This window comes from Cololabis saira, chromosome 13 (assembly GCF_033807715.1).
Source record: "Cololabis saira isolate AMF1-May2022 chromosome 13, fColSai1.1, whole genome shotgun sequence".
NCBI lineage: Eukaryota > Metazoa > Chordata > Actinopteri > Beloniformes > Belonidae > Cololabis > Cololabis saira.
Window position 1 is genome coordinate 6,843,112 of NC_084599.1, and position 27,468 is coordinate 6,870,579.

At 44.1% G+C, this 27,468-nt stretch overlaps 1 protein-coding gene across 1 annotated transcript; it reads right to left on the reverse strand.

Moving 5' to 3' along the window:
* Positions 1 to 3,641: 3,641 nt before the first annotated feature.
* On the reverse strand, positions 3,642 to 26,590 carry wdr18 (WD repeat domain 18). The gene is made up of 10 exons (XM_061736990.1): positions 26,355 to 26,590; positions 24,465 to 24,575; positions 24,192 to 24,325; positions 23,945 to 24,086; positions 23,613 to 23,756; positions 21,946 to 22,010; positions 19,919 to 20,043; positions 6,131 to 6,294; positions 5,083 to 5,151; positions 3,642 to 3,827 (listed from the first exon to the last, which is right to left on the reverse strand). The coding sequence occupies exons 1-10, from the start codon at positions 26,562 to 26,564 to the stop codon at positions 3,699 to 3,701; spliced, it is 1,293 nt and encodes a 430-aa protein (XP_061592974.1). The 5' UTR covers positions 26,565 to 26,590; the 3' UTR covers positions 3,642 to 3,698.
* Positions 26,591 to 27,468: the final 878 nt, after the last annotated feature.

A 27,468-nucleotide genomic window follows, 5' to 3' on the forward strand; every position in this document is an offset into this window, starting at 1 on the left:
GTTCCAGTGTTGCCAACTTAGCGACTTTGTCGCTAGATTTAGCGACTTTTCAGACCCCTATAGCGACTTGTTTTCAAAAAAGCGACTAGCGACAAATCTAGCGACTTTTTCTGGTGTTATTGGACACATATCTGGTGGGCAGAGCAGAGCAGAGAGGAGACCCTCACCACTCCATGTCCAGACTGCAAATGAAATGCGCTTGCGCAAAGCCGCCGCTGGCTTGCAGAGCGGGATGTAAACGTAAACGTTTCTTTTTTCTGTTGGGTCACTTTGCCGGTCCCAAGCCCGGATAAAGGAGGAGGGTTGGTTGTAGAGCTAGCAATTTCCCCCTACATAACAATCTTTTGATTAAATTTGCTGTTATAACATTTAACAATACAGGACAAAACTGATGTGTGTAATGTGGATCTAGACAAAGCATTAAAATCATTAAATGTTGTTATTGTTGAAATTATTTTTGTACATTTGTAGTTCTAAACATATTTAGGGTGTTTTTTACTCACTTTTGTCTCTCCCATGACGTTATTCCTCTCTCCTACAGCGTCCATTACAGTTATATGCAAATTGCCAATTATGCAAATTAGGCGATTACGTCATTTAGCGACTTCTAGCGACTTTTGGGACAGCCAATAGCTACTTTCCTTACTGAGGAGTTGGCAACACTGCCATGTTCATCTCTCATTTGGGAAGGAAAGACCTGCGTTCTTGAGTTCAGGTGAGGACAAATCCACTTCTCAGGTGACCTGCTTAGATTCATGTCATCCTGCTACAGACCTGTGTCGATCAATCAGAACCCACTTGGACTGGGGCCAGGGTGGCGCCGCTGGTAGTGCAGCCGTCTCACAGCATGAAGATCCTGGGTTCAATTCCCGTTGTGGCTGTGGGCGCTGAAGTGCGTGTTAGTTCCCCCATGACTTAAGTTGGTGAAAGGGCCTTTCTGTGTGGAGTTTGCATGTTCTCCCCGTGTTCCCTTGGGTAGCTAATGTGCAAAAACATGCAACAGTCCTGGGCTCTACTGCCCCCTCTGGCCAACCGGGGAACAGATGGGGTGGGGAGGATCTGGCCGGAATAACGTGATCCTTCCACGCGCTACGTCCGGCCAGAGAAACCCCACCCTGTCTGGTGAAAAGAAGCGGCTGCTCACTCCTCAAGTTAAGGAGGAGACCTTTCAAATGTCTTTTTATTAATGAAAAGTCAAGAATAAAACATTAACTTTACAGGAGGAAGATTTTTTTTCCCCCTTATCAGTCCCCACCCAGACCACAACACACTTTGTTGCCCAAACATGGACAAACACCAGCTGACCATAAGAAATAAACACAGCATTATGAATATATAAGAATCAAGCAGTTACAGACAATTGAATGAGTTAGAAAATAAATAAATAAATAAGTTGATTTAAATAAACAAGTACATTAGAAAATAAATTATATAAATATATATATATATAAATAATACATTATATAAATAAAAAATATATATATAAAGAAAGAAAACGGGGTGAGGGTGGGGTGAAAAATCAAGTCAAAATATGCCAAAAATAGGTGCCACAATCCATAAAATGTATTCTCTGATCCTCGGATAGTATATCTAATCTTCTCCAAATTCATGCATAACATTATTTCTGAGTGTGAGACAGGAAGGAGGTGCAGACTCCTTCCATTTAAGTGTGATAAGTAAGGAGGAGACCTGAGCTCAGTGCAGGACCTCCCGGGGTTGGTGGAGGGTGCAATTCCCAGGACTACTGGGTAATAAAATGGGGGAACAAAATCAGGATAAAAAAAAATAAAGAACCCACCTGGACCAGTTCTGAACCTGTTTCAACCAGTATTCTCCATTTTGGACCTAATATACAATTATTTTGGACCTGTTGTTGACCTGTTTGGACCCAACATGAACTGGATTTGGAGCATTTATGAACCCGTTTGGACCCGTTACGGTGCTTTTGCATCTTATATAAAGCCATTTTGGACTGGCACCAGATTGAACTTTGGTATAGGCATGCACAGGGGCGTAGCACCACATTTTTGGCCCTGTACACTCTGAATGTGAGTGGGCCCGTATCCATGCCAGTGCATGAGACGCAGGAGCAAAAATAAAGAGAAAAGAAAAAAAAAAAGGGGGGTGTTTATCTTTTTTTACAAAAAGCATAAATAGGGTTTTAAGCTATAATCAGATCAGAACATTGACTGGTTCCTTCATTCACCACCTGAATTTATCCCTCTCTCTCTCTGGCTCTCTCTATGACAAAAATCCTAATCACAGTTGTTTTTGATGGATATTGAGATTAGTTAAACATGATTATTCATTGGCTTTGGTAACATCAAGAAATTATTGAGCATTGACAATAGCTTTTAAGCACAGCCGTGCAGTGTTAAAGCTTTTAACCAGATAAAAATAATAAATTGCTATTAATATCTTACGAGTGTGCCCTTGAGCCCACTCTGATATTGTTCGGCTATTTACATGTTGGTTTATGCAGCAGAAATATTGCAAGGTGGATCATTTATTTAAAATCAGACCTATTTTCCGAGGCTTGAGAGTTGTTTGGAGCATAAAAATGTGATTATGTAGCCTTGTAGCGCGGGTGCTGCTGGGTAATGTCATGTACTGCGTCGCTTTATTGCTTCACGCTTTAAGCCCCATGGACACGCGTGTTGCTTTGATCACCTCTCAGCCTCAAGGGTTGTCTCAGTTTCACTTTCAGCTCTGCTGTGTTAGTACACAATAACACACACACACTGAACCAAAAGGCTTAAAACTAAAGGTAATCAACTCACCTGTCACCTGTTGCTGTCAGGCGGATTAAAGGGGGGGAGAGGCTCCCGGACTGTCCAATATGTTGGGAGGACTGTGACATAAAGTTCATTCTCTCAGCTGATGTTATCAATATATTTGGAATAAATTATGACATTAATTGGAGGGTCCAATTCATTCAAAATAAAAACTACGGAAGCGTAGTGCTGCCCCCCCAGAAGAAGAAAAAAATATCAGTATCACGTTATAACATGAAAAGTTTATTGTTAGAACACAACATTTCACATAACGTGATATTTTTCACGTTATTACAATATACAAACTTATCACGTTATTAATAGTATAGTGTTCTAATAATAAATTATCACGTTATAATGTGAAAAGTTTGTATATTGTAATAACGTGAAAGTTATAACATGATAAATAGTATATTGTTCTAACAATAAATTATCACGTTATAACGTGAAAAGTTTATATATTGTAATAACGTGAAAAATATCACGTTATAACGTGAAATGTTTATTGTTCTAACAATAAACTTTTCACATTATAATTTATTGTTCCAACAATAAACTTTTCACGTTATAATGTATTGTTCCAACAATAAACTTTTCACGTTATAACGTGATACTGATATTTTTTCCTTTTTCTAGGGTGGCAGCATTACACTTCCCTAAGAAATATCACCAAAAAAAAAAAACAAAAGCTTGTTCCCTGGATGGTCAGGTCTACTTCCCCCCCACTACCATGTCCATGCAAGTGAGGTCAATGTAAGGGATTTTGATTATATACAGAGAATGGATGGTTGAGTTAAGACTAGTTAAGACACTGTGGATACAGAGTTCAGAGTCTATAGACATGAAGTCACTGAAACAAACTGAGACAGGAATATATTCAAAAACAAGGCTTTTATTTTGAAAAAAACAAGTGTGTGGATGTGTTTATGTGGGTTTGGTGAGTAGCTGGGTGGAAAATTCGTACAAATCTTTGTTAACTTTCTTCAGATTCTGAACTTCTTCTTCAAGCTCCGCAATGCGAACCTTTGTGTTTTCACCGTCTCCGAGCACCGACTGGAACACAAGAAACAACAAACATCAGTGACATGGATGCATCGCTCCCTATTCCCACGGACGCAGCAAAGCAGCTCCACAGCCAGCATTTCTCTGTGGTCCCAATGAGTCTAAAGTCCAGGGGGGGTTGTGGGAAACTTAACCCCTCCTGAGCTCGTGCGGTTCGTAACATTGGAACCAACATGGATCCGAGGTTCTTTCCAGTCTCAAGCCCAGTCTGCAGCCCGGTAGGCCACTTTTGACGCTTTTCCACTAGAACCTACTCAGCCCGACTCGGCTCCACTCGGTTTGGTTCTTTCCCACTAGGGGTCTAACGTGCCGAGTAGATACTTTTCTGTATCTATTCTGCCGAGGTTCTAAGCTGCTGAGTCGGCTGTATCTGACATCATCACACTACAGGCCACCGATTGGTCGGGGGGTTGGAGTCAGACGTCTGAGTCAGGAGGAGGAAATCAGAGAAAGAGACTCTGACGGATTCTTGTTCATTTTATTCAACCAGCAACGGCAGCAAAAGTCTGTTTCATGATCCAACTCTGAGGGTCAGATGTTCATAAACCTGGTGCTGAGGAGAGAATTAAAAAGGGATCTAGACGGGCGATAAGGAACGACCAGATCTACCAGGAAATCTGTCTCTTCATAGCTGCTCACGGCTCCAGCTGACTTTTCAGCAGCACAGAGACAAACTAAAAAAAATTAAAAAGCGTTGCTGCTTGAAGATTCTCTCTCTCTCATTTTTTAACTTGATATCTAACACAAGCCACAGATCCAGCAGCACATCTATCATCTCCTCCAGGTTCTACATCTTTAGTGTTGTTGTCTTTTTCGTTTAGATACACAATCAAATACGTCACAGCAGCTTCTCCAACCTCCTACTTCTCCAGGTGCTGAATTGTAGTGGAAAAGAAACCAGGCCCAGTTGAGATGAGTAGAGCCGTTAAGGTTCTAGTGGAAAAGCACCATTTTAGCCCAGATGAACCACATGGACCTGCTGGCTGGATAGTTCATCTTTTCTATAGGAATATCATAATCTTCAATTTAGTGATTAAATAAGAATTAGAACAATTATTCTTATTTTAAGCAGCCCAGCTTAAGTGATGGCTCTTTCAGATTCTATTGTAGTTTCTGTCCCCCACGCTGGAATAAGCAGGACCCGCTTGTCTTTGTTGTGATGTATTGCAAAGTTCCCCAAACGGCCTGATCTCACGTCCTGTTGAAATGCGTCCGACCTGACGGGTGAAACCCCGGCCCCTCTCACCTTGTCGCTCACAGCGGTCATCAGGCTGTAGAGCTTCTCCGCTTTCTGCAGGTACGTGTCGTGCTCCACCTGCAGAACACCACGACACCACGTACAACATCAGCAGCCAAAAGGAAACCAGTCATTGCTTAAATTTCACAATTACGGAAGAGCATTACGGTCAGGCAGGAGAAAAATAAAAATTATATTTTAGAGGAGGAAGAATCTTTTTCATTATGCACTTGGAGAAAAAAGTCAAAACGTCGAGAAAAAAATAGAAATGTCGAGAATAATGTTGAAGTAGAATTTTGAGAAAAGTCAAAATGTTGAGAAAAAAGTCGAAAAGAATAAAGTCGAAATTTCGTGAATAAAGTTGAAATTTGGAGAATAAAGTTGAAATACAATTTGGTGAATAAAGTGGAAATGTCTCCTCTGGCCCATCAATTCCAGTTAGGAGAGCGACTGACTGATGCAGCAGCAGCCGTAACTAACTAACTAACTAACAGAAACGTATCCTTAACGTTACACTCCAAGGATGTAAGTTAGTTAGCACAACTCAAAACTCACCTTTTCACCCAGGCCTTTCCCTATTAAGTGGTTCCCTCCCCTGTTGTTTTGTCCCGGTTGTGTTTCTGTTTTGTTGTTCTTTCTCAGGTGTTCTACCTGTAAAGCGACCTTGGGTTCCTTGAAAGGCGCTATATAAGTGCAAGAATTATTATTATTAATATCATTATTTAGTTACGGCTGCTGCTGCAGAGCCGTCAGTCGCTCTCCTAACTGGATTTGATGGGCCAGAGGAGACATTTACACTTTATTCACAAAATTTCCACTTTATTCTTGAAATTGTATTTCAAGATTATTCTCAACTTTTCGACTTTTTTCTTGACACAATAAATAAAAATCTTTCCCTCTCAAATATTTTTTCTCCTGCATGGCCCTAAAACTCATCCGTACGCAATAAAAGCTTTTCAGTCAGTTTTCCGCTGAGGTGAACACATTTCCAGGTGTTTTTATTAGTGGAAGTGAACCTGACGACTCCTGAGGGGCGGGGCTTCAGCTGCAGACTCACCTGTGAGCAACGCGCAGGGCGGACGCAGACCTCGCCCGCCTCGCCGCCGTCGCCGTCGGAGGTGTGCAGGTGCCGGCTGAAGCGTGGCAGCGGGATGGCGGGCCGGCTGTCGGGCAGGAACATGTTTGCTGGAGCCGGCATGATGACCGCGTTTGTAACCGGACCTGAACACAGACAAGATATTTAAAAACGAATTAAAGCTGCAAGCAGCGATGGACGGGCCCTTGCGCGTGCAATTTTCATCAATAAAAGTCTCAAAACCAAGTCCGATGACACCAACCACGAGTCTTTATGTCAAACCATTGAAAAGTTATGGCAGAAAGTAGGAACTATCAAATATGGACCAATCAGATGAAGGGGGGGCACGCTTTTTAGCGTCTATCATCGCTACAGTAACGCTTTTGAATGAGAAAAGTAATGCGCATGGTCGCAGGATGGAGACGCACATTTTGATGTATAACACACCTGGGTGCATGTTACGGTTCGGGCGAAGAAGCGGCCGAAGAAATGATGTGCCGAAATTGAACGATTAATTCAAAATGGCCGACTTCCTGTTGGGTTTCGGCCATGGCGCCAAGAGACTTTTCTTTAAGTTGCGACATGATACAGGTGTGTACTGATTTTCGTGCATGTACGTCAAACCGTATTGTGGGGCTTGAGGCACAAAGTTTTCTAGGGGGCGCTGTTGAGCCATTAGGCCACGCCCATTAATGTAAACCATTAAATATCAAATTTTTCGCCAGGCCTGCCTTGCATGCAAAATTTGGTGACTTTTGGGGCACGATTAGGGGGGCAAAAAGGGCCTCCTTTCGAGAGAAGAAAAAAAAATTCCTTCAGATACAATAGAGCCTTCGCACTGTCAGTGCTCGGGTCCTAATAAGAGAACCTTCAAATCGATCCTAACGGTTTCGGGCCTTTTTATCCGTCTGATCTGCTTTTACCCTATAAACCCCGGCGGACCCTGAGTTCCTCCGGCACCGGCCTTTTAATCATTCCCAAAGTTAGAACCGTAACCATGAGGCATCATTTCATTATTACGGCCCACGTCTGTGGAACAGCCTGCCGGAGAACTCAGGCTCAAGACTCACCTTTTTAATTTGGCTTTTAGCCGATTCCTTTTAGTGTTTCTCGTATACCCTTGTTTTAACTAGCTGTTCTTGTTGTTTTAACCCAGGTTTTTAATAGGTTTTATGTGTTTTAACATTTTATGTAAAGCACTTTGTGTTGCATTTTATACATACATGAAAAGCACTATACAAATAAAGTTTGATGAAGTTATGGGGCTGCGACTCTGTTGCCATGGAAATAGCGGCTGAGCCTCCTCGCCTGTTTATTCCTCCACAAACGTCTTTGTTCCAGTTCACCAGTAAGCTGTTCTGCTTTTATTCTCAATGAATCAGCAGCCGAGCTGAAGTTCTGCCAACATGACATCCAATCATAGCGGGGGGACCTGAGGGAGAGGATTTACTGCCTGCAGCCACCTCCTCCCACCTTCCACAGGAGGGACTTCATTCTGTCGGCCGTCGGGGGGTTTCTCTAATTAATTTTCTTTGGATTAGCACAAGGAGCTCGAAAGACGACTTTTCTCAGGAAAAGAAGATGTTTGGGGGAATGAAGGGAGACGAGTCACAGCGACGCATCCAGACCTCTGACTAGGCCTGTGTTGAAGAAAAAAAATTTTAAAAATAAAAATAAAATCAATTTTCGATTCTAAATCGATTCTCATATTAATTCCTAAAAATCGATTTGTATGTCTAAAGATACTTTTTTTTTCTTCATCATTACATTACAACTTTTGGTATTTTTTTTTGTTTATGCCCAAAAAAGGAATGTTTTGTTGGACACGAGAATAACTAGTGCCATGTTTTTGCCTTTAAACATGTTTAAAAATATGAAAACATTAAAGTTTTCAGTTATAATTGCATAAATTGTCTATATTTCATTACTTTATATACTGTCTTTGGGTCACATTTGCATAAAATGCTACAAACCAAATTGACCCACGATGTTTCTGAAAGCAGTTCTATCAGCATTCTGGGAGCTGATTGGTCCTTACAGCATCATTAGCTGTCAATACTTGCTGTTGGATCTCAATAAAATACTAGTATTAATATGTTGCAGAACTACAGCCATTTAATTCATGCAACATCTGAAAAAACAGTTTTAATAACACTAACCCAAATCTGACCTGATTCTGGACTCTGTTGCTGTGAATCCCAGCAGTATGATAACACTCAGGTGCACAATCTGAGAGAAAGGGGACGGAGGACAAAGTCCAAGTCCCCTGTAAGATTCTGAATGACTCGTTGTTTAATTATCAGTTATAAAGAAGACAAAAACTGAGCTATTACTTGCCATCGGCCTCAAGTTCTCTTGAATGTCTTTAACTCTCAGTAATACTCCCAGTATTACTTCTTCACGAGGCCTATTTTTTTCCTACCACCTGTCAGAAGTGACTTACCCAAAATAAAACTATATTCACATGTGCAAAAACAGATGTTTTAACAGAGGAATGTCCTGGCAGAACCCATACATGTGCCGGATGTGCCAAACACCAGGATCCAGGATCCCTCCCTTCTTTTCACCCCTCCTTCTCTCCTCTTTCCTTTCTTCAGATCCCTCAGTTATTAATTAGAAGTATCTCATCACCATCATTGTTCTCCATTGTTCTTGTAGTTTGTTGTGCTGGTCTGCCCCCTCTTTTTCCACCCGTCTATATAAATGTCCCTGTTGTATATCCACTGACACACTCCCCCTTCACCAGTTTATATAGTATTCTCTGCAGGGCACCAACCAACCATGTATCCGTTACATGTTCAGTCAGTTCAGTTCAAAAACACTTGCTTTATGCCTGAAGGGAAATTAATTAAAAACATAAAACTCTTAGTTCCCCTGATAACAGATAATGACTACTAATATATTTTGTATAATGTAATATTGACGGTATTTGTCTCCTCTCTCTGTTCTTCCTCCCCCCCGCTGGTCTTCAGCAGGAGGTTCCTCCTCTTATGATCCAGGTCCTGCTCAAGGTGTCGTCCTTGTTTCTTTAATAGTTGCTCGGTGCTCATGTTTAAGGTATCTCAAAAGTGTCTAAAGACTATCTGTATTGTAACAGACAAGATGTACATACAACTGAATAGAACTGAAGTACTCTATGTATTTCATTTCTTTATCCTACATCGTCCTAATTTCTTTCACTTTATTTCTATATGTCACTATATCACCATGTGTCGTTCTCCAGGGTGTCAGTCAGTGTAACACGCCTCTCCCACATCCGTCACAGCTGGATTACGTGGCCATCCGACAGAGGTCCGGCCAAAAACTTCCTTCCTGCTCTTGGCACGAGTTGGACTGGTGGTACTCTCATTTATCACGGATATTGATCACTGCCGCCTCCAGCTGCTGAATTACACTAATGCTCCAAACCAGGTCCAAACGTGGGCCAGTGCCAGGTAATCAGGCTGAGTGTGTCGGACGGCTGCCAGAGAACTGCAGCTGGTCTGAATGTTTAACCAGAACCTGAACCTTTCACCTGGGGCTGAACAACTGACCAGGGGCCTCATTTATAAAGCTTCTACGCAAAGGTTGGGATTTAAAAAACAAAAAAACTAACGGGAAAATGTGTGTATCTTTAAGCAAACTGTGATCCTAGTGCACGAATATTTTGAAGATATGGGGAACTGGCGACGCAGGCGGTGAGGTGGTGAAATGAAGCCAGATTCATGTCATACTTTTAATAATGTCATCACATATCAGACTTATAATATAATAGCGCTGAACGCTGATCGTGTCCCTCTGTGTGTGAAGCACAGCGTCAGTCAGGACTCTGGTGCTGCTGCTGCTGCTGCTTCAGCCGTGGTGCAGGACACGCCAGGCCGGTGTTGTGCCAAAGATTGATTGCCTGCCAGAATCTGATTTCTCCCCTGAAAATTTGTTTACCTTGCAAAAATTGATTGAAGGCCAAATACAGTTAATGAAAAGTTGTTTCTGCCTAAATATGACTTGATCTCATTCTTGAGCTTCATAATCGGAAAGATCTGTTCGTGGCACTCACAGCGTTTACAGCAGCAACGACGTGTTGCCACTCACTCGCTTTATTTGTGTTAGTGATGCCACTACTGTGACCACCAAATAATGTGTTTTTCCTCCTGCCTCCACCTCATCCACAACATCTCCATCTCAGTCTCCGTGAAATTTAGTGGCACAGTGGCTCGACACATCCGTCTCATTCATCCTGACGCAGCAGAAACAGGCTGCAGGTGGCGCTGTGCATGCTCAGCAGGCTCATTTATATGCAAATACAGTCATCAAGTAGTTTGCATTGACCATTCATGGTAAAAAGTGGGTGTGTAGAGGGCGGGATATGAGGCGAATTCACGTGCGCAACCTTCTAGGTGGACTGTGATTTATAAATAGGACAGTGCGTGCAGATGTGCGTGCACACGGTTTTATAAATCCGGATTTTTTTGTGCGCACGCCATTTTCGGCTTTTGAGCGCACGTACACTTTTAGTATGAATCCTAGGCACTCTTTTATGAATGAGGCCCCAGAACAACTAACCACAACCTGAACCATTCACCTGTAGCTGAACGACTGACCAGAACGGTGCCGCTTCACAGCGGCTGGTGCTGCGCTGTTGTTGTGGTCACGTTCAGAGTCCTGTGCAGTTCAAAATTCAGCCGCAGCGACAGGAGAGCCACGTGGAGGCGTCTGCATGTTCTTGGGTCCTAGCTGGCCCACTGAGCTGGTACCGAGCTGGTACCGAGCTGTCCTGAGCGAGAAAAAACCCCACACTGAACTACAGACACCTTTCATCTTCTAAGGGAGCTCGGGAATATTGTCATCTGTTAACTTTACATACTCCCCAGTGGAGCAGCTGCTTAAACTGCAAACGGTCTCCATGACAACGCACAGCCCGAGCCCCCGTGGTCATAGCGGGTGATTATAGATCATATAAACTTCAACGGTCCCTCCCTGGACTCCAGCACGATGTTAAGTGTGATACTCAAGATAAATGTCACGGGAGCAAAGAATACGCCCCATCCCGTTAACTGCAATTTAAAAGAGAAGCAAAGTCATATATCCTCAGTATTTGGAGTATAGTATGGCAAATTATATTCAAAATCATGTCATGAGACCAGATCCTTGAGGCTGAAGTGAGTTTGGAGCCGACTCCAGTTGTTGGAAGCAGCATCTTTAAAGAAGCCAAGCAAAGACTACAACCTCCAGAGCCTCTTCCTGGATGTAAATCTACACAGAGGGTGGAGGAACAGCAGAACAGCTGGTCTATGGGGGGACAGAGCAGAACAGCTGGTCTATGGGGGGACAGAGCAGACCATGTGACCCCAGCGTACGAACCTTTGCGATTAGGGATGAACCTCAGACTAGAGCCCAGCGCAGGACTGTTCTCTTCATTCTGCCCCCGCTGGATTTCTGACCGTTACCGCCCTCACCGTGTGTGTTAAAATCCCCCCCGCTCCCGCAGTGTTTATATCCACCCCTGCCCTCATCCGCAAAACTCTGAGAATTAATGCCCGCACAATAATAGAGATGCATGGATTTTGTGTCTTCTCCCGTCCCACAAGAGAAATGTGCTGCACAAATATATCTGATTTAGTTAGTTTAGTTAGTTAGATGCAAATTCATCATTGTCATCTCACAATTTCGCCTTCCGCGCAGCATCAATTATGTGATTGTGGTTACAGCAACGAGAGTAGCTGTGAGTGGCTCAAATAACACTCATAAATAACAAAAAATAAACAAAGTTAACAAATGAAATAAATTCATTTAACAAATGAATCATTTTTACATTGCTGTGGAGGAAGAGAATGTTGCTGACCGACTGCTGGTTCCAATCCCTCGTCTCTCTTCCAAGATGCTCCACAGACACTAAACACAGTTTCTCCAAATATCTGACTTGCTTTGTCTTTGTTTTGTAAAGAACTTGTTTGAGGTTTATTTTTCACGTCATTGATTTCCATCTTGTCGCTAGGCTACATCTGTTATGGGTGGTATTAGAGTACCACCTATTGGATGTTCAGCGCAACTGCACTTTATGTCACGCACCTGCTTTGCACTGGCGTCTCGTTGATTGTACTGTGATCTGAGCCGACGCAGTAAAACTGTCACAGATTATCAAACTACTAAGTGTGCAGTTTCATCTTTGATCACACCATACACTCAAACATGGTGTCAGAAGTGGGCGTGCTTCGGTATTAACGAAGCCGGCAAGTGAGTTTAGTCAGCGCGTTTGACTGAGAATGTCTGATACACCGGAGCAGCACCAGGAAATAGCCATGGCCGCGAACATACCACCGCCGGCTCCGATGAAACTCAGTGGTAATCTGAGTGCGAATTGGGACATTTTCCGAGCGGAATATGAGGATTATGCTTTGGCAACGGGGCTGGTGAGTAAACCCAAAGAGGTCCAGGCTGCGACATTGAGGAGTATTATGGGAGCAGAGTGTCGGCATGTTTACAAACACAACCTGATGCTGACTGACGCGCAGCGGGCGGATGCGTCTGTCATCCTGAACTCGCTGGAGCAGTACTTTACACCGGCAAAGAATGTGATCTATGAACGCTACGTATTCGGCTGCTGTAAACAAGAGGAAGGTGAGGCAATAGACTGTTTTGTGACTCGACTCAGAGAGAAAGCTGCTACCTGTGATTACGGTGCCTTAAGAGATGAGTTGATCAGAGACAAAATAGTGATCGGCATTTCTAATGAGAGCACACGCAGACGGCTGCTGAGGGAGAAGGATTTGACGCTCTCCAGCGCTATTGAAGCATGTCGAGCAGCTGAGCTGAGCGATTTGCAGCTGAGATCTATGGAGCAGGAGAGGTCTCACATGGACAGTGTCAACGCCATAGGAAAACCTCCGTTTAAAAGACAATCCAGCATGGCAGAGAGAATGAGCGCCCAGCCCAGATCACAGGCTCAGAGTTTCTCCACATGTAAGTACTGTGGCACATCACATGGGTGGGGAAAAGAACACTGCCCGGCGTATGGAAAAAATTGTAATGCGTGTGGCACAGCTAATCACTTCGCCAGAGTTTGCAACAAAACCAAGAGAAAGGAAGGGAAACTACACATAGCTGAGGAACTGAACTTTGACAAAGAAAGCACAGTGATGGAAACAAATGATGTGTATGCTGTGGAGAGTATTGGAGCTGTGAGGACAAGAGGCAAAAAATGGTTTGTCAATCTTCGGCTAAATGGAATATTACAGAAATGCCAGATTGATTCGGGAGCCACGTGCAACGTCATGAGTCTCAGAGATAAAAAGAGACTGGCTCCAAGAGAAAAGCTGAAGCAGAGCAACACCACCCTTAAGCTGTATTCAGACCACGGGCTGCCATCACTAGGGGTTTTAACCATGGACTGTGGGGTGCGGGGCCACAAATACAAACTGGAGTTTGAGGTTGTTAACGCACGGCAGTTGCCATTGCTGTCAGGCTCGATGTCAGAGGAGATGGGGCTTATACACTTCACTATTCCAGAGGAGCTCAGAGTGGAGGAGCTCAACACAGTTAATCACAGCCTCACCAAGCCTCTCTCCAGGAATGCAGTCATCTCAGCATATCATGATGTTTTCACAGGTCCGGTGGAGGCACTCCCTGGAGAAGTCCACTTTGAGCTGGATCCAGCGATTCAGCCAGTGCAGTGTGCGCCACGCAATGTCCCGGTGGCCATGAAGGACGCTGTGAAGGCCCAGCTGGACAGGTACGAAGCAGAGGGCCATATCACGTCTGTCAGCGAGCCCACAGACTGGATCAGCAACATGGTCATTGTCAGAAGACCGGAAAAGCTGCGCATATGTTTACAGCCGCACCACCTCAACCGTGCACTCAAACGATCGCACTACATCATGCCCACATTAGAGGATGTGCTTTACAAGCTACCTAAAGCTAAAGTTTTCACATTGGTTGACGCAAGAGATGCTTTTCTGCAGTGTAAGCTGGACGAAGTCAGTAGCTTCATGACCACATTCTGGACACCCTGGGGTCGGAAAAGATGGTTGAAACTTCCATTTGGAGTAACAGTGGCTCCAGAGGTTTACCAGAGGAGGCAGCATGAGCTGTTGGCAGGCCTCGAAGGAGTGGAGCCCATAGCAGACGACATCCTCGTTGTGGGCTGTGGTGACAGCGACGAAGAGGCAGGCAAAGACCATGATGCAAAGCTGATAGCTCTTCTAGACCGCTGTCGTCAAGTCAAGCTGCGGCTTAGTGTCAGGAAGCTTCAGTTCAAAGTGTCTGAAGTGCGCTTCCACGGCCACATATTGTCGGCGGTGGGTCTCAAGGCCGACCCAGAGAAAGTCAGGGCTGTTTTGGATATGCCAGCCCCAACGGATGTAAAGAGCGTGCAGAGACTCATTGGATTCGTCACTTACCTGGCCAAGTTTCTTCCGCAGCTATCAGAGGTATGTGAACCTCTGAGGAGACTCACTGACAAGGACACCGTGTGGCATTGGCTGTCAAAACATGACTCAGCTGTCAAAGAAATAAAGCGACTTGTAACGATGACACCGGTGTTGCGATACTATGATGTCACAAAACCCGTCACAGTGCAGAGTGACTCCAGCCAGCATGGCCTGGGCTGCTGTCTGATGCAGGAGGGACAGCCCATTGCATTCGCTTCACGGGCACTTACGCCCACTGAACAGAACTATGCACAAATAGAGAAGGAGTGTCTCAGCATTGTGTTTGCCTGCCAGCGCTTTCATCATTATCTTTATGGTCGAGATATGATCACAGCGGAGACAGACCACAAGCCCCTTATACCGATCTTCAGTAAGCCCCTTCTGAATGCCCCTAAGCGCTTGCAGAGCATGCTACTTGCGCTCCAAAGCTACAACTTGCAAGTTATCTACAAACCAGGACCGGAGATGTTCGTGAGTGACACTCTGAGCAGGGCTGTTGCACCCAGCTCGCACCCCAGCTCTAGGCATGCCAAGCACACAGTATGCAGTATGGTGGATGAGCAGCGTGCAATTGAGCACATAAATATGGCTGACTATATCAACGTCACTGATAAAAGACTATTGCAGATACAGCAACACACAGATAATGATGCACAGCTGCAAGCCGTGAAGGTTATCATCCTTAATGGCTGGCCAGCCGTTAAAGGCGAAACTGAGCAGGCCGTGAGAGAGTACTGGTTTATCAAAGAGGAGTTAAGTGTTCAAAATGGGGTATTGTTCAGAGGTCAGAGAGTTGTGATCCCCAAGTCACTGAGAGCTGAAATGCTTGCCAGAATACACTGCAGTCACATCGGAGGCGACGCCTGCTACAGACAAGCACGGGAGACCTTATACTGGCCTGGAATGCAGGGTGACATTAAGGACTTTGTCAGTAAGTGCACAACATGCAACGAGTACGCTGTAGAGCAGCAGAAAGAGACTATGCTGAGCCATGAACTGCCTACACGCCCCTGGCAGATCGTGAGTCTAGATCTGTTTCAACATAGTGGGAAAGATTTTCTGATGGTGGTCGATCATTACTCAGACTACTGGGAAATTGATGTTCTGCCAGACCTCAGTGCAGAGACAACGATAAAGCGATGCAAGGCTCAGTTTGCTCGGTATGGTCAACCTGACAGAGTCATCACTGACAACGGGCCCCAGTTTGCTAGTACTCATTTCCGCCAGTTTTCTGGGGAGTGGGAGTTCGAGCATGTTACGTCCTCACCGAGGCATCCCAAGGCCAACGGAAAGGCAGAGGCAGCTGTTAAAATTGCTAAGAATCTATGCAAGAAAGCCCTTCGGGAAGGCAAGGATGCCTGGAAAGCAATACTACAGTGGCGAAATACCCCTACAGAGGGAATGGACAGCAGTCCGGCCCAGCGTCTGATGGCACGGCGTCTGAAGTCTGCTCTGCCAGTGGCTCCTGCCCTGCTCGAACCGCAGGTCATTATGGGTGTAGTTGACAAATTGCGCCACAGGAAACAAGTCTCCAAGCTCATATATGACAGGACTGCAAAGGACTTACCTGAACTCTCAGTGGGTGAAGCGGTTCGGATGAAACCACTTCCTGGTGACAGGACCGGCATTTGGCGGCGGGGAGTGTGCCTGCGGAAAGTCGCTCCACGGTCTTATCTGGTGGAGGTCGAGGGCGCTCTCTATCGCCGCAACCGTGTCGACCTACGTATGGCAGAGCCGATGCCATCACAGCACCCCGTAACTGACCCAGAGGAGCCTGTGTCTGGAGGTGATGAGGTTCAAGCACCAGGTGAAATGACTGAGGGTCAGAGGGCATGTATGTTTTCTCCCCCCTCTGCTCAGGGCAGGTTTCCCGGCAGTGCGTGTGCATCGGGCTCTCTACAGACCTCGGAAACAGCAGATGTCCCTCCACTATCGTCATCAACTCATTCCCCGGCTCGGTCACGTTATGGCCGCCTGATTCGGCCTCCCGACAGACTGAACCTGTAGGTTCGTATGGACAGTAACATCTGGGGGGGGGAATAGAATAATAATATAATAAGGGGAACTGTTTATTGTTACAGCGGAAAGTTAATTATCTGTCGGGTTCTTTAATAAGGGTATAAAATAATTTTGAGTTATGGTTTACTTAAAGAAAAGAGAGATGTTATGGGTGGTATTAGAGTACCACCTATTGGATGTTCAGCGCAACTGCACTTTATGTCACGCACCTGCTTTGCACTGGCGTCTCGTTGATTGTACTGTGATCTGAGCCGACGCAGTAAAACTGTCACAGATTATCAAACTACTAAGTGTGCAGTTTCATCTTTGATCACACCATACACTCAAACAACATCCCGGTTCCGCAGTGTTTTTTTTGTTCAGCAGGCGACCCAGCAGAGGCGCGAGGGGGGGGGGGGGGGGGGGGGGACTTTTTCCCGAAGATTGTGCCTGAGGAAACACCAAACCTGGGCGGGCAGTCACCGCTCTGTGGGTGGGAATACCGTGGCCGGAGGGTCGGGACAGACGGACACTAAAACGTCTGTGACATCCCTGGATGGGGGATTTCTGGGCAGATTGTGTGAGACGAGCATTAAACTCTACTCTGCCATCATTCACTCTGTTCTCTGCACGTCCATCACTGTCTGGTTTGGATCGACCACCAAACTAGACAGAACAGACTGCAACGGACAATCAGGACTGCAGAGAGGATAGTTGGGACTAACCTCCCATCTATCCAGGACCTGGACCGGTCCAGGACCAGGAAACGGGCAGGTAGCATCTCTGCAGACCCCTCACACCCAGGACACAGTCTGTCTGAACTCCTCCCCTCTGGACGGCTCTACAGAGCTCTGTACATCAAAACCTCCAGACACAGAGACAGTTTCTTCCCCCAAGCTGTTGCTCTGGTGAACTCTCATCACTCATAGAGTCTCGAGTAATCAATCACTGTGCAACAATAATAATAATAATAATAACCACTAGGAATGGGTGATATTTTACCGTTCACGATATACCGTCCCAAAAATTCCCCACGGTAAGAATTTGTCATCTCACGGTAAAAATGATAAATTCCCATTGATGACGTTTTTGTGTAAAGCTGATTTATGGTTCTGTGTTAAATCCACGCACAACGTGAAAGAAAGGAATCCCATTGATGATGTGTTTGTGTAAAAAACATGGCGGATCTGAGTCATTCCAGTTTTGCAGTACAGGGGGACTCATTTAATCGTTTTTTATTAATTCAATTTAATTGGTGTAGTTTAGTAGTATTCAGTATTCTTTTAGAGCAGTGTTTTGGGGGCTCCAAAGACTGAATGTGGTGATAGATTTATAGTTACAAAGGTGGAGTTGAATTGGTATTTTTTTTATCGTCATCGGGATGAATGCCAGAAATTATCGTGATAAATTTTTTAGTCCATACCGCCCATCCCTAATAACCACAATCATATGCTGTAACAATGCACCTTTCAATAACCATGTCTACCTCATACTGCTGCACCTTTCACCTTTCATGTCTGGTTTAACCTGACTTGGCCTTGATTCTGATTAAAGAGTAAGCACTGAAAAGTGAAATTGATCATCCGATCCACACTGATCCTTGCAGGAGGAGGTGCAGAGCTGCCAGGTCAACGTTAAAGAAGAACGTCCTGTTTGGATGTTGTTTCAGGTGATTCAGATTGTTGCTGTGTTTAGCTGATGCAGGGTTGGTAACTCTGCTGCTGGCTTCACTTCCTGGGGCGGTGACGACTGGTGAGGACGCGGTGGTTGCTGGCTGCTGGCTGAGCTGCCTGTCAATAAAGCACGTGACGAGCCCTCTGATGCAGCTGAGGCATCTTCATGAGCTGGAACTAGCTCTACAGATTGTGTCTGCGTTAGGAATCCCAGACTATCCTGTCCTTCTGAAAAACGGTGGTCTAAAAGGACGGTTGAACCGGTGGTCGGAGCTGGTTGAAATGGATGCATCAGACTTGTCATGGAAGTGAAATTAAACAATAAAGACAAAAGGATTGTGATGCTTTGGTGGGTGTTTGTCTGATGAGGAACTGTTGGAACTACAGACGGAGAGGTCATTTCAGCTTTTGTTGGTTATTCTGTCACCTGCTTGCTGTTTTATTTCAGTTCGGTTATTTGGGACCGCCTACTGGGGGTTAGCAGTCAGACTGACCTGGAACTGAGTAAAGACCTCAGCTTTTGCAGCTTTTGGAGCTTTTAACAAGAAAATATATGATTGACATGACAGTGTTCAGGCCCATTTATGCTTGAAGCAGAAAGACGAACACGCAGATGGACGGATCCCCGTTTACGCACATCATTTGCTCCGTTTTCAGGGCTGTTGCGGATCCATAGCTTGACACAGCAAACAGAGATACCACCAGGGACCACGGGGGGGCAGGGTTGAGCAGACTGGTTTTAAATTCACCAAGCATGATAAAAGCTGTTGTAACGCACCAAACCAATGCGCAAAACATCTGCTTTAATCTTGTAAAAGGCCACTTGCACGTGAACTAAACACAATCTCAACACCAAGCTCACTGAGCTGGAACATGACAACTTTCACTTCTATTTTTTTCATTTTACACAACGGCCACGGTTACATGATGCTTTTTAATTCGTAATTAATTATTCCGAATTAAATAATTCAGAATTAAACCATTTTCATTTGAGTTTACATGGAAATTGTAATTCCGAATTGAGGTTTACATGGAAAACACGTTTGATCAGCTTTATCCAATTCCTCTTAAGGTCTGAGGGTTGGGAAGGTTCTGATTGGATAGGGGGGCGGACCGGAAGTTACGGCTACTGGAAGAAAAACAAACTTAGCCGCTACAACTTTGAAAAGCTCACATTTTTTATGTTTCCTGCCATCTGTTCTTTTAATTATTTCTATTTATTAAATAAATGGTCTCTGCTCTTGACCAGCGTTTACTGCGTGCTGCCATCTTGAAACTTTGTTTGGAAAACCAGCCCAGCGTGGAATATAAGATCATGGAGACAGACGGGCGAGGGAACGAGCAGAAAGAAAGACCGGAATTCATTTAAAGAGGAATGAGTGTATACATGATCGCGGAATTTTATTCGGATTTAAAAATCGGAATAAACCAGACACTTACTTCGGAATTAAGTTTAATTCGGAATGGCCATTTTCATTCGGAATTAGGTGTTTACATGGTAAATTTTACTCATTTTAAAATTGGATTTAATTTTAATTCTGAATTAAAGAGGAATTAAACTTCCCTTGTAAACGCACTGAGTATGTGATGTAAATGATCTTAATCATCCGCTAGCCTGATCTGACATGACCTGTAGAGTCCAGTCCCAGAAGGCCTTGAGACGTAGCAGTGACGTCAGCGGGGGAGGAGCTTACCTTTGTGTGCCAGGCAGCGGATGCTCTGTTTACTCTGGATGTCCCAGAGGCGAACCGTCTCGTCGTGCGACCCCGAGAGGAGGAGAGTCCCGTCCATCGACACCGAGAGACACGTCACCAGGGTCCTGAGGAGAAGGCTGATCAGCACGGTTCCACGGAAATAAATGATCTCAGTATAACGACACCACAGGCAAAGCCTGAAGCCACATTTATAGAGTCCAGTCTTTCAGTCTGGGAGAAGGTCCTGCACCTTTCCCCTCAGTCCGGGTCCCTGGTTCTGATCCGATGGATCTGGAGCTCTAGGACCACTCCACTGTGAAAGTCAACCATAAAAAAATAAACCCCTGCTGTTGTAGGGCTACATCATGTTAGCCTGCACTACCATAGTAGACGACAGACGGCTTTACGAGCTGAGATACTTGAACAAATACTTCAGTCTCCCTGTTTAAAGCCACACTAAACTCTGACTTGTTTGTCCAAGAATCCTGGCTCATGTCTCTCCTCGTCATCACAACGCTTGCAGCTCCCTCTGTGTAAGCTGGTATGTAAACCAACATCTCTGCCAGTGAGGGTCCATCTGATGGATAAAACTGCTACTGATTTTAGGTTGTTAATGTGCTGTATTTGGAAAATAACAGACCACATTTATTGAAATGTTTCTTTTGTTTTGCAAATACATATACTGTGCATCTCCAGGTAGCATTGATCAATCCTGACTACAATCTGCCGCCCTATTTCAGTGCCTGTAAGAGATCATAGAAAAGACCCTCCGTAGCCTGTGTGCCGATGCCCGGCCGTGTACGACGCCTGTTGCAGTCACTCCTGCTCGTTCTCTTGTATCTTTATAATTTCCTGGTACTTTACCTTTTCCCTTCGTCTAACTTCTGTAAGCGTTGCCCAGCCCAGCCATGTTGGTTGATAGAGATTAAGGGTGCTTTCAGACCTGTGGCCCGTTTGTTTTGTTCCGATTAAGGGACTAAATACATACAGTTGTTTCACTTTTCGTTTGTGGTGTTTGTGTTCACAAGGCAACCGTCTGTAGCGGTTCAAAGCTGTTAACAAATGCCATGAGAGAACCAAATATTCTCTCATTGGTCAGAAATGAACGCGGAAGGAGTTTCCTCTTCCGTACCCCGGGAAAAACAACAACTATGGAGCATCGTAAGCGAGTGTGGCTAGTTTGTTTCTGTGTGTTTCTGTGTGCTGTGTCGATGATGTTCTCACTGCAAACGAACCGCTCCAGGTCTGGAATGGAATCGGGCCGAGACCACCTCTCCTAGGAGATCACTTGTTTTGTCCCACATCCGAGCGCGATTGCTGTGTTCACATATACCAAACGAATCGATCTTTAGGGGGAAACGCTCCCTGTTTCAGAACAACTGCTCCAAACGGGACAGGTGTGAAAGCACCCTCAGTCATTCTAGTAGTTTCAGAAGTGTACTGTCTGTTTTGACCAGACACGCAGCGTCTATTGTTGACTCCAGGGATCAGCTGGTGGTGCTGAAGAAGGACAGACGAGCTGATATCCCTGCAGGAATCTGGAGGAAAACAACGAGGAGGGAAGAGAGCTGAGTGCAGACAGCTGGGGTTTATGGAGAAGAGGAGACATAAGCCGTGTCTCCTCGCGCTCGTCATGGGAAACATGGAGGAGGTAACAAGGCTAGCAAGAAATCGGCCAGAACGCGAGAGTGCAGCATCACGTGAGACACACTTAATCGACACGTCTCCGTTCGGGCGGATCGGGATCGCAAACCCTGGTCATCCCATCCTTAAAGACCCCACCTGCCTCAAACCTCCACCGTCTGGTGCCCTGCCTGTCCCTCCTCACAGCTTTCCTTTTTGTTAATGTTCCTATATTTTCTCTCTTCACTATTTTTTGTTATTTCTATTTTACGAGTTGGAACAACTGCACAAAACCTCATTTCCCCCACGGATAAATGAATACTGTGATCCTGATAAAAGCCCTCCTGTAAACTGGTTAACAGTAAATTGACCTCTCAAGTGTAAAACCCCACCCGTGGACTCACCTGTGTCCTTTGAACACCTGGTTTCCTTCACTCTCAGACTGGAAGGATTTGTCCCGGCTGAGATTCTGCAGAACAAATATAAACATTTGAAAAGGTTCATCTTTTATTTAACATATAACAACATAAGGTACTATCAGCTCCTGGAGAAACAAGGAGTTTGGCTGTTTAGGACTTTATACACAAGTAACAGAGAGACGCTTGCTGATTCCTGCAGAATCTTCTTGCAGAATCATATATATGACAAATCCTGGTCGATAACAACACCGAGGTTTCTCACAGTTGCACTGGAAGCCATCGCAACACCATCTAATCCCTTCCTAAGATATTTGGGACCAAAAATAATAGCCGCTGTTTTATCAGAATTTAAATGCAAAATTGTCCGGACATCCAGTCCTTGATGTCCCTAAGACTTGCCTGAAGTTTAGTTAATGGTTCTGTTTCATCTTCATAGACAAATATAGCTGTGTATCATCAGCATAGTTATGAACATTGATGGTGGTATCGTGGTTCTGAATGATACATAAAAAACTGAACAAGATTGGCCCTAGCACTGAACCCTGCGGAACACCATAGCAGACCCTTGACTGTTCTGAAGAAACCTCATGTACATGAACAAAATGGAATCTGTCAGATATGATTTAAACTAGTGATGCACCGAAATGAAAATTTGTGGCTGAAACCGAAACCGAAAATAATAATAAACACTTGGCCGAATACCGAACAATACCGAACATGGTTCTTCGCAGTTTTTCATTTATTTTGCCAATGTTTTCACCATTGCATAAATCAAATAAATTTGATTTAGGCATGCTTTTCAAAGACAAAAATCTTTTACAAAATTACAAGGTAGAAAACATTTGTTGAACATAAAAAACTGAACATTTTTTAATTTCCCAGCATTTCTTAAATATTCCAGCAGACATTATACCAGCAAAGAACAATAACTTAAAATAAATAAATTAGCTAAATACATTTTTTGGCCATCTTTGAGCTTACGTTAGGCTTAACTGACTGAACATTGTAACATAGGCCTTAAAACAATAAAAATGCATTAAAGCGCTCAGGGTTTTTTATCATTTCAAATGATAAATCAAACTTGTAGCTGAAAGACTTTGCAGATGTGCCCCCTCTAGATATTTGAGCAGAACATTCATTGCAAACAGCCATTCTTGTTTTATTCTTTGCCACTCTAAAATACTTCCACACTGCTGACATGTTTGCACCGCACCACTCACTCCACGCTCTTCGCTGTTTGATTTCGTCATCTAAACGCACCTGTAATAGATTGATTTATGTTGTTTTGGTTCCACCTGCTGGTGAATGTTAGGTAAAATTCTTATGTGGTTAGGTTTTGGTTGGCCAACTATTTATGTGGTGCGCAACAGTTACGGAGCGGCCAGTCTATTTCCTTATATTACAACGCCGTTATTAATTGTTCAGTTTTTTTCCCACTTATTCCACCGAACACCGAAAGTCTTTTTTTGCCATTTTCGGCCGAACAATTTTGGTTACCGAACAATCGGTGCATCACTAATTTAAACCAACGTAGAGCTGTCCCTTTAATCCCAACAACATGCTCTAACCTGTGCAGTAAAATGCTGATCTACAGTGTCAAAAGCAATGTAAGGACAGAGGATATAAGGATGACTGATGTAAAGGTTTCTCACCTGGCTGCACAAAGACACTTGAAAGATATTTCCATCACTTCCTCCACAGAACAGGAAGAACTCGCAGGGATCACAGGTGACGGACATGATCTCCACATCAAAGAGGATGGACAGCAGCAGTTCCCCTGACGACAGCTCCCACACCTGTACAGGTACATGACACACACCTGCTGAGAGTGGACGCAACACTGATAACATGCTTCCCTGAACATTAACCAGCAGGACGACTTCAACAGAGGTTCTCACAGTTGGTCTGTGGTCACAGGCGTGAAAATCATCACACATGCATGTTACACGGGTGTCAATCTTCACACACGTCTCAACTGCCTCACCTTGACCGTCTGGTCCAGTGATGCGGTGACGATTCGGGCCTGAGGTCCCATCATGCCACAGTGTAGGTCTGTGATTGGGAGGGAATGACGAGATAGGACATGACGGGGCTCAGGGGAGTGGTTTAAATCCAGCTGGACAACGCTGAGAGACAGAGGACACAGGTTTTATCATCATGATGGTGAATTAACTAGCATATCTTAGATTTAATCTGCATACTAGGTGCAAGGTGTCCTCCAGGTGTGTTACCTGCTCAGACTCCACACCAGCGCCAGGTTGTCCTTTCCTCCAGAAACAAAATGGCTGCTCTCGTCCGTGAACTTCATACAGGTGACGTCCTGATAGTGTCGACTGAGCACAGCTACCAGCCTGCCCGAGCTCACCTGTACCCATCACAGGAGACCCTTTAAAAACACTCATTCATCCCAGCCTGCCAACTGAGGTATGTTACCATGGAAACCAAAGGATCAATAACCAAACCTGCAAAAACAAAGGTGTAAAGAAGAAAAAGCAGATGCGTACCTCCCACAGGTAAACTGCTTCTGACACTCCAGCTGCCAGGAAGGATCCATCAGGTGAAGCAGTCAGACAGGTGACGACACCCGGACAAACTATCTTCTGTTGCAGCTGGTCCTGAGAACACAAAGCAGTCACATGACCCTCACATCTGTCAGAGGTCACCCGCTCCGGAGCTTTTTCAGGAAACTTTATTTTAAAATGTAACCATTTCATAGTAAAACCAGAGCTGGGTAGAGTAGCCAAAAATTGTACTCAAGTAAAAGTACTGTTACTTCAGAATAATATGACTCAAGTAGAAGTAAAAAGTAGTCATCCAAATAATTACTTGAGTAAAAGTAAAAAAGTACTTGGTGAAAAAACTACTCAAGTACTGAGTAACTGTTGAGTAATGTTTGGTTTATTTTTTAACACACCCATTCAAACAGACAAAAGTACAAAATAATCATCTCCAGGCAAATTAAATTGATAAAATAATAAAATAAATTAAAATGAATAAAAAAAACTGAAATTAAAATAAGCTTAAAGTAAATTCAAGTACTTTAATAAATAATAAATAAAATAACAGAATAAAGAAATAAATTAAGCACAAATTGCACAAAATTTCAACCCTTTGTACTTTTCTTTTTTAACCAGGCAGAACTAGAACAAGCCCATGAATTCAGAGAAACTGTGTGTGTGTGTGTGTTTGAGTCTGTGTAAATGTGATCACCCAGTGATGTCATGAGATTGACGCGTACGTGGATAAAAGAAAAGTAACAGCTCAACGTAGCCTAATGTAGCGGAGTAAGAGTAACAGTTTCTCCTTCACAAATCTACTCAAGTAAAAGTAAAAAGTATAGTGATTCAAAACTACTCCTAAAAGTACAAAATTTCCCCAAACTTACTCAAGTAAATGTAACGGAGTAAATGTAACTTGTTACTACCCACCTTTGAGTAAAACTAACTACTAACCTAACAAACTAAGGACTAAACACCCATGTGGGAGGAGCTACACCTACGTAACACCTGGAAGTAATGATGTCTTCATCCATCTGTCAAAGCTCTCCCACATGATCAGAGCAAGTATCACACTGACAGTGCATTCACACCAATGGACCAGTTCGTTTCCTCTGATGTTTGGTTCACTTTAAATGGACCAGTTTGTTTCCTCTGATGTTTGGTTCACTTTAAATGGACCAGTTTGTTTCCTCTGATGTTTGGTTCGCTTTAAATGGACCAGTTTGTTTCCTCTGATGTTTGGTTCACTTTAAATGGACCAGTTTGTTTCCTCTGATGTTTGGTTCACTTTAAATGAACCAGTTTGTTTCCTCTGATGTTTGGTTCACTTTAAATGGACCAGTTTGTTTCCTCTGATGTTTGGTTCACTTTAATCCAATTAATTTGTTTCATCTGTTTGGTTTGCTTTAAATTGACTAGTACGTTTCCTCTAATTGCTTCACTTTAAATGGACCAGTTTGTTTCCTCAAATTTTTGGTTCACTTTAAATGAACCAGTTTGTTTCGCCTGATGTTTGGTTCGCTCTAAAGGGCTTAGAACTTGTTTTCTTGAAAATCTGCTTTATTTGGGGAGATGTGGATGCACAACTGAGCTCTGATGCAGATCACAGAAGCGGACTCTGGTCTGCCTTGAGACCTAGTTCTCAGTCCACTATGGGCCGCATCATGGCTCAACAAAACCTAAACAAACTCATGTGTGGCACAACCGCCAGGTGAGATGTCTGGCGCTCAGACAGGTCTGACAGAACCTTGGTCAGACAAAAATGTATTCAAATCACTGGTAAACCAGGAGGTTTACAGCTGAACCCCCCCAGGACCCGGCGGGCTGGTCCTCGGGTGGTTCTGGGTGGTTTTGTGTCGCTGGTAGCGGGTTCTGCTGGTGTTCTGGTCCTCCTACCTTCCTCTGCAGCTCCCACACGTTGATGAAGTTCTTGCCCAGCTGCGCGGACAGCAGGAACTCCCCCCGCAGCACGGCCAGGCTGCGGGCCGCGCTGCTGCCGCCGCGGTACGACAGCAGGCTGGAGCCGCTCAGCGGGTCGAACACCGTCACGTTCCACAGCTGCGAGCCGGAGTCCGAGCTCAGCACCACCTCGAGCGGAGCCGCCATGCTGGATACACCGCACAACAAAACCACCGGGACCACGTCACTTCCGCTGCTGGCCCCGGGGCTTCTGGGAAATGTAGGAAACGCTTCTGACCATAGACATGTATACATACCGTAGACATGTCTATGTATACATGTCTATGTATACATCATGTATACATAGACATGTATACATAGACATATGAATGAATGAATGAATGAATGAATGAATGAATGAATGAATGAATGAATGAATGAATGAATGAATGAAAACTTTATTCCGAACATGGGAAAACATAAAAAATACAATAAGTCAAAATAGTCAAAACATATATATATATATATATATATATATATATATATATATATATATATTGTGTGTTTTGCAAAATAGCCTACCTCTCATACTCACATGCCAGAATATTCTATTACTGTTTAACCTACTATGAATATTAAAATACGCCAAATCATGTGTCATGCCTAGATGCATGACGTTTGCAGAACCCCCTCCCCCTCTATGCTTTAACTTCAACTGGACTTGTACCGTCTAGAACCGGTTGAGAAAGCGAATGGTAATCGTTACTAATCTATGTTAAATCAATTTGTACCATGCTTTACTTCACCATTTTAATTGCAGATTTTATTTATTGTTCTTCTTTCTTACTTTTTTGTTTAAATTTTAAATCATGCTTTTTATTTATGTTTTAATGTCTTTGTAAAGCACTTTGAATTAGAATTAGAATTTGAATTGTCTTTATTGTCATTGTACCAGTACAGCGGAATTGGCAGTACAAACCCATAAAGTGCAGAATAACAAACCCTTTAACCCTCTGAATCCCCTTGTTGTTAAAATAGTGCTCTAGAAATAAACTTGCCTTGCCTTATCTATATACCTGTTTTAAAATCGCTGCATTGGCTCCCCGTCCGT

Coding starts and splice junctions, on each gene's coding strand:
- wdr18 (XM_061736990.1), bottom strand. CDS start 26,564: ATGGCGGCTCCGCTCGAGGTGGTGCTGAGCTCGGACTCCGGCTCGCAG. Junction 24,087..24,191: donor CTGGTGTGGAGTCTGAGCAG/GTAACACACCTG, acceptor TCTGTCTCTCAG/CGTTGTCCAGCTGGATTTAA. Junction 23,757..23,944: donor CACTGGACCAGACGGTCAAG/GTGAGGCAGTTG, acceptor GTACCTGTACAG/GTGTGGGAGCTGTCGTCAGG.